The following is a 14,992-nucleotide window of genomic DNA, read 5'->3' as shown; positions in this document are numbered from 1 at the left end:
CCCCCTCTCTCACACACTCAGCAGTGTGATTTTCTTCACAGCACCTTTTGACTGCTGTTAATTGCAGCAACAAGAGACAAGAGGCGTGAATCTGTGTTCTAATCTCAAACAGTAATTCAACCAAACTCAACAACAACAAAGAAGAAAGAACAAATGTGATGACATCTGTGAAGAGTAAAAACAATCCACTATAGGTCCTCTTCCAAACAGTGGACTGACTCAGAGAGCACCATCGGACTGACTCAGAGAGCACCATCGGACTGACTCAGAGAGCACCATCGGACTGACTCAGAGAGCACCATCGGACTGACTCAGAGAGCACCATCGGACTGACTCAGAGAGCACCATCGGACTGACTCAGAGAGCACCATTGGACTGACTCAGAGAGCACCTCCAGGGACTTTTAGACAAAACAGAGAAGTGCAGGACCACTAAAGCCCACGAGAGACAAAGAAACTAGAGACACATACAGCCCAGTAAAGACTGGAGCAAGGCATGAGAGACACTTACAGCCCAGTAAAGACTGGAGCAAGGCAGGGAAATCAGCCCCAGTAGCCCACCACTACTACCACCAGTACAGCCACCAGAAGTACAACCAACGCCAGTACAGCCACCGCCAGTACAGCCACCAGAAGTAGAGCCACCAGAAGTACAGCCACCGCCAGTACAGCCACCACCAGTACAGCCACCACCAGTACAGCCACCAGAAGTACAACCAACACCAGTACAGCCACCACCAGTACAGCCACCAGCAGTACAACCAAAGCCAGTACAGCCACCGCCAGTACAGCCACAACCAGTACAGCCACCAGAAGTACAACCAACGCCAGTACAGCCACCGCCAGTACAGCCACCAGAAATACAACCAACACCAGTACAGCCACCGCCAGTACAACCAACGCCAGTACAGCCACCGCCAGTACAGCCACCAGAAATACAACCAACACCAGTACAGCCACCGCCATGCAGGTGTCGTTTGCATGTTCAGACCAGGATGGAGGAAGAGGAGGGCTGAGGCCCCCGGGGAATGGAGGTCACAGCAAGCAGAACGCCACCAGCCCCAACACGGCCAGCAAGGCGCGGGCACGCTTCCGTACCGTGGCCCTCATCGCCCGCAGCCTGGGCTCCTTGACCCACCGCTACCAGCACAACCTTAAGGAGTCCACCGCCAAGCTCACTGGCATGAAGTACCGGTACGTAGAGAGATCACTGGCATGAAGTACCGGTACGTAGAGAGATCACTGGCATGAAGTACCGGTACATAGAGAGATCACTGGCATGAAGTACCGGTACGTAGAGAGATCACTGGCATGAAGTACCGGTACGTAGAGAGATCACTGGCATGAAGTACCGGTACGTAGAGAGATCACTGGCATGAAGTACCGGTACGTAGAGAGATCACTGGCATGAAGTACCGGTACGTAGAGAGATCACTGGCATGAAGTACCGGTACATAGAGAGATCACTGGCATGAAGTACCGGTACGTAGAGAGATCACTGGCATGAAGTACCGGTACGTAGAGAGATCACTGTTGTGCTAGTGGTAATGATAGCTTATTCATGTGTTATAAATGTTTAGTTAAATATTTGATGCTTAACTATTTCAAGTGTTTACAATTTATTGTTGTAGTAGCTCGATAATGTGCTATAAAACATTAGTAAGGCGTTATAGAGCATTAACTAATGAGCCTGTGAGTGTGAGCTAATGAGCTGTACATGTGTCTCCACACCTCGGTGACGTGACGTAGCAGTACAGGGATGTTTGGACTGATTGTTGTTGTGTAATAGTGGCAATAATAGCTTCTATGAATGTGTTTAATTGAGTTATTGATCATTGAGTTATTGATCATTGAGTAATGAGCCAGAGTGTTTATGAGTAAGTTAATGAGCGTTTCTCATTCACTGTTGCACGTTTAAAGGTGTGTAGTAAGTTAATGAGCGTTTCTCATTCACTGGTGCACGTTTAAAAGTGTGTAACGATTTCTAGCCCAAAACGGTTGTTGCGCTCGGTTAGTTAGAGTTAAATCCACCTGCAGTTGTGTGAACAATAATTGATTGAATTATTAAGTGTGTTATATTGTCTTAACTGTATTTGATCAACTGCATTTTAGAGCTTTGGGTTTATTTGTGGTTATGATACCTTATTCACAAGTAGAGCAGGAATTCATTACTAAATATAGAGCTATATACATTTACATTTACATTTAAGTCATTTAGCAGCTCTTATCCAGAGCGACTTACAAATTGGTGCATTCACCTTATGATATCCAATGGAACAACCACTTTACAATAGTGCATCTAAATCTTTTAAGGAGGGGGGGTTAGAAGGATTATTTTAACCTATCCTAGGTATTCCTTAAAGAGGTGGGGTTTCAGGTGTCTCCGGAAGGTGGTGATTGACTCCGCTGTCCTGGCGTCGTGAGGGAGTTTGTTCCACCATTGGGGTGCCAGAGCAGCGAACAGTTTTGACTGGGCTGAGCGGGAACTGTGCTTCCTCAGAGGTAGGGAGGCGAGCAGGCCAGAGGTGGATGAACGCAGTGCCCTTGTTTGGGTGTAGGGCCTGATCAGAGCCTGAAGGTCCGGAGGTGCCGTTCCCCTCACAGTTCCGTAGGCAACCACCATGGTCTTGTAGCGGATGCGAGTTTCAACTGGAAGCCAGTGGAGAGAGCGGAGGAGCGGGGTGACGTGAGAGAACTTGGGAAGGTTGAACACCAGACGGGCTGCGGCATTCTGGATGAGTTGTAGGGGTTTAATGGCACAGGCAGGGAGAAAGAGCAGCTCCGTCTTGCCGAGGTTCAGCTTGAGGTGGTGATCCGTCATCCACACTGATATGTCTGCCAGACATGCAGAGATGCGATTCGCCACCTGGTTATCAGAAGGGGGAAAGGAGAAGATTAATTGTGTGTTGTCTGCATAGCAATGATAGGAGAGACCATGTGAGGATATGACAGAGCCAAGTGACTTGGTGTATAGCGAGAATAGGAGAGCACGTGGTGCGGAGACGGATTCTCGCCACGCCACCTGGTAGGAGCGACCTGTCAGGTAGGACGCAATCCAAGCGTGGGCCGCGCCGGAGATGCCCAACTCGGAGAGGGTGGAGAGGAGGATCTGATGGTTCACAGTATCAAAGGCAGCCGATAGGTCTAGAAGGATGAGAGCAGAGGAGAGAGAGTTAGCTTTAGCAGTGCGGAGCGGAGCGCCTCCGTGACACAGAGAAGAGCAGTCTCAGTTGAATGACTAGTCTTGAAACCTGACTGATTTGGATCAAGAAGGTCATTGTGAGAGAGATAGCAGGAGAGCTGGCCAAGGACGGCACGTTCAAGAGTTTTGGAGAGAAAAGAAAGAAGGGATACTGGTCTGTAGTTGTTGACATCGGAGGGATCGAGTGTAGGTTTTTTCAGAAGGGGTGCAACTCTCGCTCTCTTGAAGACGGAAGGGACGTAGCCAGCGGTCAAGGATGAGTTGATGAGCGAGGTGAGGTAAGGGAGAAGGTCTCCGGAAATGGTCTGGAGAAGAGAGGAGGGGATAGGGTCAAGCGGGCAGGTTGTTGGGCGGCCGGCCGTCACAAGACGCGAGATTTCATCTGGAGAGAGAGGGGAGAAAGAGGTCAAAGCACAGGGTAGGGCAGTGTGAGCAGAACCAGCGGTGTCGTTTGACTTAGCAAACGAGGATCGGATGTCGTCGACCTTCTTTTCAAAATGGTTGATGAAGTCATCCGCAGAGAGGGAGGAGGGGGGGAGGGGGAGGAGGATTCAGGAGGGAGGAGAAGGTGGCAAAGAGCTTCCTAGGGTTAGAGGCAGATGCTTGGAATTTAGAGTGGTAGAAAGTGGCTTTAGCAGCAGAGACAGAAGAGGAAAATGTAGAGAGGAGGGAGTGAAAGGATGCCAGGTCCGCAGGGAGGCAAGTTTTCCTCCATTTCCGCTCGGCTGCCCGGAGCCCTGTTCTGTGAGCTCGCAATGAGTTGTCGAGCCACGGAGCAGGAGGGGAGGACCGAGCCGGCCTGGAGGATAGGGGACATAGAGAGTCAAAGGATGCAGAAAGGGAGGAGAGGAGGGTTGAGGAGGCAGAATCAGGAGATAGGTTGGAGAAGGTTTGAGCAGAGGGAAGAGATGATAGGATGGAAGAGGAGAGAGTAGCGGGGGAGAGAGAGCGAAGGTTGGGACGGCGCGATACCATCCGAGTAGGGGCAGAGTGAGAAGTGTTGGACGAGAGCGAGAGGGAAAAGGATACAAGGTAGTGGTCGGAGACTTGGAGGGGAGTTGCAATGAGATTAGTGGAAGAACAGCATCTAGTAAAGATGAGGTCAAGCGTATTGCCTGCCTTGTGAGTAGGGGGGGAAGGTGAGAGGGTGAGGTCAAAAGAGGAGAGGAGTGGAAAGAAGGAGGCAGAGAGGAATTAGTCAAAGGTAGACGTGGGGAGGTTAAAGTCACCCAGAACTGTGAGAGGTGAGCCATCCTCAGGAAAGGAACTTATCAAGGCGTCAAGCTCATTGATGAACTCTCCAAGGGAACCTGGAGGGCGATAAATGATGAGGATGTTAAGCTTGAAAGGGCTGGTAACTGTGACAGCATGGAATTCAAAGGAGGCGATAGACAGATGGGTCAGGGGAGAAAGAGAGAATGTCCACTTGGGAGAGATGAGGATCCCAGTGCCACCACCCCGCTGACCAGAAGCTCTCTGGGTGTGCGAGAACACGTGGGCAGACGAGGAGAGAGCATGTGAGTTTAATGCTTGGTGCGTGTGTTTTCTGTTTGTATTTATAACTAACTACTAGTGTCCGGACAGCATTATAAAGCATCATAACTTATTCATGAGTTATAGAGTACTTATTCATGAGTTATATATGTTGTAGGTTTACGTGGATGTGTGTATGTTACCATTTCTGCTTCCTTATGACAACATGAAGTAGGATTACTGCCTGTATGCAGTTTTAGTAGTTTCTAGAGTAACTAAACCTTAGGCTTAAAAGTTACATAATAATTGCTTGAATAAGAGTGATAATGGTTTTATATGAAACGTTTCCACTCATTTGATGTTACACAATAACTAATTGAGGCTTAATGATATGCAGATGTACTGTAGGATGTTTGTGTGAGGTCATTGTATCACTGCTGAAACAGTGGGAGTTGTATTTATTTATTTAACCTTTAATTAACGAGGCAAGTCAGTTAAGAACGAATTCTTATTTTCAATGATGGCCGCCTCGCTTCGCGTGCTCAGGAAACTATGCAGTATTTTGTTTTTTTATTTATTATTTCTTACGTTGTTACCCCAAGTAATCTTAGGTTTTATTACATTCAGCCGGGAGGAACTATTGGATATAAGAGCTACGTCAACTCACCAACATTACGACCAGGAGTACAACTTTCCCGAAGCGGATCCTCTGTTTGGACCACCACCCAGGCCAATGGATTGGATCCCAGCCGGCGACCCAAAACAACGGCGCCGCAAGAGGGGCAGAAGTGGTCTTCTGGTCAGGCTCCGTAGACGGGTACATCGCGCATCCCGAGTTTACTACTCGCCAACGTCCAGTCTCTTGACAACAAGGTAGACGAAATCCGAGCAAGAGTTGCCTTCCAGAGAGACATCAGAGATTGAAACAAAGAACGTTACACGGAAAAGTGGCTCACTCGAGACACGCTATCAGTGTGATCATAACAACATACAGGAACTCAAGTCTGTCATGTTTGTTGTACAAAGAAGGAGACCAAGGCACAGCGTGTGTATCATTCCACATTTTATTTAAACTGTGTAACTATGCAAGACATACAAATAAACTACTAAACAAAATAACAAACCGTGACGAAGAGGTGCAACATTCACTACCTCAAAACAATCTCCCACAAAACCTAGTGGGAAAAACAACAACTTAAATATGATCCCCAATTAGAGACAACGATGACCAGCTGCCTCAAATTGGAGATCATCCCCCCAAAAAACAACATAGAAATACAGAAACTAGAACCCCACATAGAAATACAAAAACTAGACAAACCCCAACATAGAAGAAAAAAACTAGAACCAACATAGAAATAAATAAACTAGACAAAAACCCCTGTCACGCCCTGACCTACTCTACCATAGAAAATAAAACCTTTCTATGGGCAGGACGTGACAAAGTCCTTTTGCTCACCTGACCTAGAATTCCTTACAATCAAATGTCGACCACATTATCTACCAAGAGAATTCTCTTCGATTATAATCACAGACGTATATATCCCCCCCAAGCAGACACATCGATGGCCCTGAATGAACTTCATTGGACTCTATGTAAACTGGAAACCACATATCCTGAGGCTGCATTGATTGTAGCTAGGGATTTTAACAAGGCTAATCTGAAAACAAGACTCCCTAAATTTTATCAGCATATCGAATGCGCTACCTGAGCAGAAAAAAATCCTGGACCATTGTTACTCTAACTTCCGCGACGCATACAAAGCCCTGCCCGCCCTCCTTTCGGAAAATCTGACCATGACTTCTGCTCCCAGCCTATAGACAGAAACTAAAATAGGGAACGCTCATGCTCAGGTCTTTTCAACGCTGGTCCGACCAATCTGATTCCATGCTTCAAGATTGCTTCGATCACGTGGACTGGGATATGTTCCACATAGCGTCGGACAACAACATTGATGAATATGCTGATTCGGTGAGCGAGTTTATTAGCAAGTGCATCGGGGATGTTGTACCCACAGCAACTATTAAAACCTTCCCCAACCAGAAACCGTGGATTGATGGCAGCATTCGTGCAAAACTGAAAACACGAACCACTGCTTTTAATCAGGGCACGGCGACTGGTAACATGACCGAATACAAACAGTGTAGCTATTCCCTCCGCAAGGCAATCAAACAAGCTAAGCGTCAGTATAGAGACAAAGTAGAGTCGCAATTCAACGGCTCAGACACGAGAGGTATGTGGCAGGGTCTACAGTCAATCATGGACTACAAAAAGAAAACCAGCCCCGTCGCGGACCACGATGTCCTACTCCCAGACAAACTAAACAACTTCTTTGCTCGCTTTGAGGTCAATACAGTGCCAACGACACAGCCCGCTACCAAAACCTGCGGGCTCTCCTTCACCGCAGCCAACATGAGTAAAGCATTTAAACGTGTTAACCCTCGCAAGGCTGCCGGCCCAGACGGCATCCCTAGCCGCGTCCTCAGAGCATGCACAGACCAGCTGGCTGGTGTGTTTACGGACATATTCAATCAATCCTTATCCCAGTCTGCTGTTCCCACATGCTTCAAGAGGGCCACCATTGTTCTAGTTCCCAAGAAAGCTAAGGTAACTGAGCTAAATGACTATCGCCCCGTAGCACTTACCTCCGTCACCATGAAGTGCTTTGAGAGACTAGTCAAGGATCCTATCACCTCCACCCTACCTGAAACCCTAGACCCACTCCAATTTGCTTACCGCCCCAATAGGTCCACAGACGATGCAATCGCAATCACACTGCACACTGCCCTAACCCACCTGGACAAGAGGAATACCTATGTAAGAATGCTGTTCATCGACTACAGTTCAGCATTTAACACCATAGTACCCTCCAAACTCGTCATTAAGCTCGAGACCCTGGGTCTCGACCCCGCCCTGTGCAACTGGGTCCTGGACTTCCTGACGGGCCGCCCCCAGGTGGTGAGGGTAGGAAACAACATCTCCACCCCGCTGATCCTCAACATTGGGACACCACAAGGGTGCGTTCTCAGCCCTCTCCTGTACTCCCTGTTCACCCATGACTGCGTGGCCATGCACGCCTCCAACTCAATCATCAAGTTTGCAGACGACACTACAGTGGTGGGCTTGATTACCAAGAACGACGAGACGGCCTACAGAGTGGAGGTGAGGGCACTTGGAGTGTGGTGTTAGGAAAATAACCTCACACTCAATGTCAACAAAACAAAGGAGATGATCGTGGACTTCAGGAAACAGCAGAGGGTGCACCCCCCTATCCACATCAACGGGACAGTAGTGGAGAAGGTGGGAAGTTTCAAGTTCCTCGGCGTACACATCATGGACAAACTGAAATGGTCCACCCACACAGACAGCGTGGTGAAGAAGGCTCAACATTTCCAACCCTCTAACCACTAGGCTACCTGCTTCACTGGCAAGTAGCCTACAACACTGTATATATACATAATATGACATTTGAAATGTCTTTATTCTTTTTGAACTTTTGAAAGAGTAATGTTTACTGTTATTTTTTGCTGTTTATTTCACTTTTGTTTATTTATTTAACTTGATTTGGCAATGTTAACGTGTTTCCCATGCCAATTAAGCCCCTTAAATTGAAATTGAAATTGAGAGAAGAGAAGAGAGAGAAGAGGGAGCAGAGAGAGCAGATAGAGCGATGGAACCATAACGTGATAATACGCTATTAGATTAATTCACAGTTGTCATAGAGATTTTATTTTAATTGAAACAAGCTGTGGCTCTCATCATTGGAGACTGTCTCTTCCAGACTTAATGATTCTACATCTTTATAAGGAAGTTATACCAGTTTCACACAAAAAACTACTAGACTCATTTCTAACAAGTCTCTCTGAAATTACCACTTGTATCTGCAATGGAATCTAAAAAGTGGAGACTGGGATGCTACAAGCTTAGTGAACCAAGTGACATGGTATGATATTACAGAGACAGTTGCCCAGGGAATTTGGAACTCAGGACTCAATTTCCCATACTCCACCAGCATAACTAACGCAGTTGACATGGCGATTTTGTAACGGTCATGCTCGGTTGCCAAGTACTGCATTGCAGATGGGCACGCTACTCTCTTTCTGTTGTGTACTTGGACAGTGACCTTTCACAGACCAGCAGTGTGTGTGTGTGTGTGTGTGTGTGTGTGTGTGTGTGTGTGCATCCACACTGTGAGATAGAAAGAGAGAGAGAGAGAGAGAGAGAGAGAGAGAGAGAGAGAGAGAGAGAGACAGAGACCGTAACCACCCCCCATCACAAACCCCCGAGTCCAGTCTGGAACCAAACCATTACCATCACCTGAAGCTTCTTGCTTTTCCGCTCTGAGACTTTTCCCTGTGAAGCGAGAGAGCGAGAGACCCAAACTTAAGGAAAGCTTTGACTATGTACAGACTCAGTGAGCATAACCTTGCTATTGAGAAAGGCCGCTGTAGACAGACCAGACTCTCAAGAGAAGACAGGCTATATGCACACTGCCCACAAAATGAGGTGGAAACTGAGCGGCACTTCCTAACCTCCTGCCAAATGTATGACCATATTAGAGACACACATTTACCTCAGATTACACAGACACACAAAGAATTTGAAAACAAACCCAATTTTGATAAACTCCCATATCGACTGGGTGAAATACCACAGTGTGCCACCACAGCAGCAAGATTTGTGACCTGTTGCCACAAGATAAGGGCAACCAGTGAAAAACAAACACCATTGTAAATACAACTTATATTTATGTTTATTTACATACACGTATTTAACAGATGTTATTGCGGGTGTAGAAAAATGCTTCTGTTCCTCGATCCAACAGTGCAGTAATATCGAACAATTCACAACAATACACACAAATCTAAAAGTAAAAGAATGGAATTAAGAAATATATCAATATTAGGATGAGCAAAGTCAAAGTGGCGTTGACTAAAATACAGTAGAATAGAATCCAGTTTACAGTGCCTTGCAAAAGTATTCACCCCCCCTTGGCGTTTTCCTATTTTGTTGCATTACAACCTGTAATTTAAATAGATTTTTATTTGGATTTCATGTAATGGACATACACATAAAAGTCCAAATTGGTGAAGTGAAATTAAAAAAATAACTTGTTTAAAAAAATTCAAAAAAATTCAAAACGGAGAAGTGGTGCATATGTATTCACCCCCTTTGCTATGTAGCCCCTAAATAGATCTGGTGCAACCAATTACCTTCAGAAGTCACATAATTAGTTAAATAAAGTCCACCTGTGTGCAATCTAAGTGTCACATGATCTGTCACATGATCTTAGTATGTATACTCCTGTTCTGAAAGGCCCCAGAGTCTGCAACACCACTAAGCAAGGGACACCACCAAGCAAGCGGCACTATGAAGACCAAGGAGCTCTCCAAACAGGTCAGGGACAAAGTTGTGGAGAAGTACAGATCAGGGCTGGGTTATAAAAAAATATCTGAAACTTTGAACATCCCACGGAGCACCATTAAATCCATTATTAAAAAAATGGAAAGAATAGGGCACCACAACAAACCTGCCAAGAGAGGGCCGCCCACCAAAACTCACGGACCAGGCAAAGAGGGCATTAATCAGAGGGGCAGCAAATAGACCAAAGATAACCCTGAAGGAGCTGCAAAGCTCGGAGATTGGAGTATCTGTCCATAGGACTACTTTAAGCCATGGTGTTCACCAACAGGCATGTGAGAGACTCCCCAAACATATGAAAGAAGGTACTCTGGTCAGATTAGACTAAAATTTCGCTTTTTGGCCATCAAAGAAAACGCTATGTCTGGCACAAACCCAGCACCTCTCATCACTCCGAGAACACTATTTTTTTCATTGGCAGGGACTGGGAAACTGGTCAGAATTGAAGGAATGATGGATGGCGCTAAATACAGGGGAATTCTTGATGGAAACCTGTTTCAGTCTTCCAGAGATTTGAGACTGGGACAGAGGTTCACCTTCCAGCAGGACAATGACCCTAAGCATACTGCTAAAGCAACACTCAAGTGGTTTAAGGGAAAACATTTAAATGTCTTGGAATGGCCTAGTCAAAGCCCAGATCTCAATCCAATTGATAATCTGTGGTATGACTTAAAGATTGTTGTACACCAGCGGAAACCATCCAACTTGAAGGAGATGGAGCAGTTTTGCCTTGAAGAATGGGCAAAAATCCCAGTGGCTAGATGTGCCAAGCTTATGGAGACAATACCCCAAGAGCCTTGCAGCTGTAATTACTGCAAAAGGTGGCTCTACAAAGTATTGACTTTGGGGGGGTGAATAGTTATGCACGCTCAAGTTTTAATTTTTTTGTCTTATTTCTTGTTTGTTTCACAATAAAAAATATTTTGCATCTTCAAAGTGGTAGGTATGTTGTGTAAATCAAATGATACAAACCCCCCAAAAATCTATTTTAATTCCAGGTTGTAAGGCAACAAAATAGGAAAAATGACAAGGGGGTGAATACTTTCGCAAGCCACTGTATAAATATGAAATGAGTAAAGCATTACGTAAACATTATTAAAGTGACTAGTGCTCCATTATTAAAGTGACTAGAGTTCCATGATGACTCCGATTTGATCCTTTTAACCAGAGAGCTATGGGTCCTGGTCAAAGGTAGTGTACTATACAGGGACTAGGGTGCCATTTGGCACGCATAAGTGTGTCCTCTTGATCTGGTTTTGAGCTCATTGTTTTAATCAACTGGTGACTTATCAGACCGTAACCACCCCACATCACAAACCCCACCAATCCAGTCCAGTCTGGAACCAAACCATTATAATCACCTGAAGCTTCTTGCTTTTCGGCTCTGAGACTTTTCCCTGTAAAAGATGAGTGTCTCCCAGCCATCGGAGTTTCTCCCATCTGACTTTGGCAGGTGTAGTTGAGATGATTTAACCTGTTCTCTTCAGTCATTACCACATACTGATAATAGATGATTTAACCTGTTCAGTCTTTACCACATAAAGATAATGGATGATTTAACCTGTTCTCTTCAGTCTTTACCACATAAAGATAATGGATGAATTAACCTGTTCTCTTCAGTCTTTACCACATAAAGATAATGGATGAATTAACCTGTTCTCTTCGGTCTTTACCACATAAAGATAATGGATGATTTAACCTGTTCTCTTCAGTCTTTACCACATAAAGATAATGGATGAATTAACCTGTTCTCTTCGGTCTTTACCACATAAAGATAATGGATGATTTAACCTGTTCTCTTCAGTCTTTACCACATAAAGATAATGGATGAATTATTAACCTGTTCTCTTCGGTCTTTACCACATGAAGATAATGGATGATTTAACCTGTTCTCTTCAGTCTTTACCACATAAAGATAATGGATGATTTAACCTGTTCTCTTCAGTCTTTACCACATACAGATAATAGATGATTTAACCTGTTCAGTCTTTACCACATTTGTAAGTCGCTCTGGATAAGAGCGTCTGCTAAATGACTTAAAAATGTAAAAAAATAATAGATGTGCATGTGTATGTGTGTGTTCGTGTGTGTGCATGCGTGTGTGTGTGCCAAGGTTTTTATAGTTTTGTGTTTTCTGATTTAATCGTTTTTATTTAGTTAAAGTTTTATAAAAACATTTATTTTGTTTAATTGGATAACCACATCATGTTCGCATTCTCCCAAGTGGTGCAGCGGTCTAAGGCACTGCATCTCAGTGCTAGAGGTGTCACTACAGACACCCTGGTTCCATCCTGGGCTGTAGCACAACCGGCCGTGATCGGGAGTCCCATAGGGCGGCGCACAATTGGCCCAGCGTCGTCCGGTTTAGGGGAGGGTTTGACCTTGGTAGGACGTCATTGTAAAATAATAATTTGTTCTTAACTGACTTGCCTAGTTAAATTAAAAATGAATAAAATACATTGCATGCATTAACCAATGCCACGTTATGGACTGTGCCGTCGGTCACCAGACTGCTATACCATGTGATGTGGTATAATACATAGGCGGTGTAAGATCTGGCATGCATTAGCAACGTCTGAGCGGAGGAACATGACTAACGTTTTAGCAATCTGGTGCCCGACTGCACAGTCGATGACGTGGTACGCAATCATTGGTTGATGCATGCAACGCCTAGCAGGGGAAGGCGACCAATATCGGTGGTGTTGCTCGTGGCAGCGTCATCTCGCGGAGTCTGTCTTCAAATAAAGTTAATCTCAATGTGACCCACCCGATTCTGACCTACCTGATTCCGACCCACCTGATTTTGACCCACCTGATTCTGACCCACCTGATTCCGAAGCTTGAAAACCCCATTAGAAGAAAAAACAGCTTGAAAACCCCCTTATATTTTTGCCCAAAATTGTCAGAAAGATTAACAACAAAAAAAATTACATAATTCATGATGGTTTTTGTTTTGGTTAGTTTTGGAGTCAAAGATAATATTTTCTGTATAGTTTTAGTTTTTCAAACGGTTTGTTAATTATTTTATTTCAGTTTACTAAATTGTTTTTCATCATTTATTTTTGTTTTAGTTTCAGTTTTATTTCACTATAGTAACCTTGGCATGTGCGTTACTGTTTGAGACTCTGTGTATGCTGTCCCCTGCCCCGCTACAAAGTTTCTCCCTGCAGGCAGTCACTGAGTCTGAGGTGCTAAAGCAGCTCCTGAAATTTGACCCCAAAAAAACATCTGGGTCACATGGTTTAGAACCTTCCTTCTTTAAGGTTGCTGCCCCTATCATCACCAAGCCTATCTCCAACCTTTTTAACATGTCTCTCCTTTCTGGGGAGGTTCCCATTGCATGGAAGGCAGCCACTTTTATCAAAAGTGTTGGGAAAACGTGTCAATAATCAACTGACTGGCTTTCTTGATGTCTATAGTCTTCTCTCTGGTATGCAATCTGGTTTCTGCTCAGGTTATGGATGTGTCACTGCAACATTAAAGGTCCTCAATGATTTCACCATTGCCCTTGATTCTAAGAAATGTTGTGCTGCTATTTTTATTGAGTTGGCCAATGCTTTTGATGCGGTAGACTATTCCAATCTTGTGGGCCGGCAAAGGAGTATTGGTGTCTCTGAGGGGTCTTTGGCCTGGTTGGCTAACTACCTCTCTCAAAGAGTGCAGTATAAAGTCAGAACATCTGCTGTCTCAGACACTGCCTGTCACCAAGGGAGTACCCCAAGGCTCAATCCTAGGCCCCACGCTCTTCTCAATTTACATCAACATCATAGCTCAGGCAGTAGGAAGCTCTCTCATCCATTTATATGAAGGTGATACATTCTTATACTGAGCTGGCCCCTCCCCGGAGTTTGTGTTAAATGCTCTACAACAAAACTTTCTTAGTGTCCAACAAGCTTTCTCTACCCTGAATTAACCTTGTTCTGAACACCTCCAAAACAAAGGTCATGTGGTTTGGTAAGAAGAATGCCCCTCTCCCCACAGGTGTGATTACTACCTCTGAGGGTTTAGAGCTTGAGGTAGTCACATCATACAAGTACTTGGGAGTATGGCTAGATGGTACACTGTTCTTCTCTCAGCACATATCAAAGCTGCAGGTTACAGTTAAATCTATACTTGGTTCCCTCTATTGTAATCGCTCCTCTTTCACCCCAACTGCCAAAATAACCCTGATTCAGATGACCATCCTACCCATGCTAGATTATTGAGACATAATTTATAGATTGTCAGGTAAGGGCGCTCTCGAGCAGCTAGAAGTTCTTTACCATTCGGCCATCAGATTTGCCACCAGTGATCCTTATAGGACACATCACTGCACTCTACACTCCTCTGTAAACTGGTCATCTCTGTATACCCGTGGCAAGACCCTCTGGTTGATGCTTATTTATAAAACCCTCTTAGGTCTCACTCCCCCCTATCTGAGATATCTACTGCAGCCCTCATCCTCCACATACAACACCCATTCTGCCAGTCACATTCTGTTAAAGGTCCCAAAAGCACACACATCCCTGGGTCGCTCGTCTTTTCAGTTCGCTGCAGCTAGCGACTGGAACGAGCTGCAACAAAAACTCAAACTGGACAGTTTTATCTCCATCTCTTCATTCAAAGACTCAATCATGGACACTCTTACTGACAGTTGTGGCTGCTTTGCGTGATGTATTGTTATCTCTACCTTCTTGCCCTTTGTGCTGTTGTCTGTGCCCAAAAATGTTTGTACCATGTTTTGTGCTGCTGCCATGTTGTGTTGCTACCATGCTGTGTGGTCAAGTGATGTGTGTTTTGTCCTACATTTATATTTTATTTATTTTTTCATTTTTAATCCCAGCTCCCGTCCCCGCAGGAGGCCTTTTGCCTTTTTGGTAGGCCGTCATTGTAAATAAGAATTTGTTCTTAACTGAC

At 45.0% G+C, this 14,992-nt stretch overlaps 1 protein-coding gene across 1 annotated transcript in view; it reads left to right on the top strand.

Moving 5' to 3' along the window:
* The first annotated feature begins 870 nt into the window (after positions 1-870).
* The window catches only part of kcnab1b (potassium voltage-gated channel subfamily A regulatory beta subunit 1b), a 76,684-nt gene continuing 62,562 nt past the window's right edge, over positions 871-14,992 (top strand). Inside the window, exon 1 of the mRNA XM_029705733.1 lies at positions 871-1,193. Coding sequence (XP_029561593.1) covers positions 964-1,193 — 230 coding nt within the window. The 5' untranslated portion in view covers positions 871-963. The remainder of the gene's footprint in view (positions 1,194-14,992) is intronic.

The sequence above is a fragment of the Salmo trutta genome, chromosome 21, assembly GCF_901001165.1.
Source record: "Salmo trutta chromosome 21, fSalTru1.1, whole genome shotgun sequence".
Lineage (NCBI taxonomy): Eukaryota > Metazoa > Chordata > Actinopteri > Salmoniformes > Salmonidae > Salmo > Salmo trutta.
The sequence above is the reverse complement of the archived record's forward strand: the minus strand, read 5'-3'. Positions and strand labels throughout refer to the sequence as shown.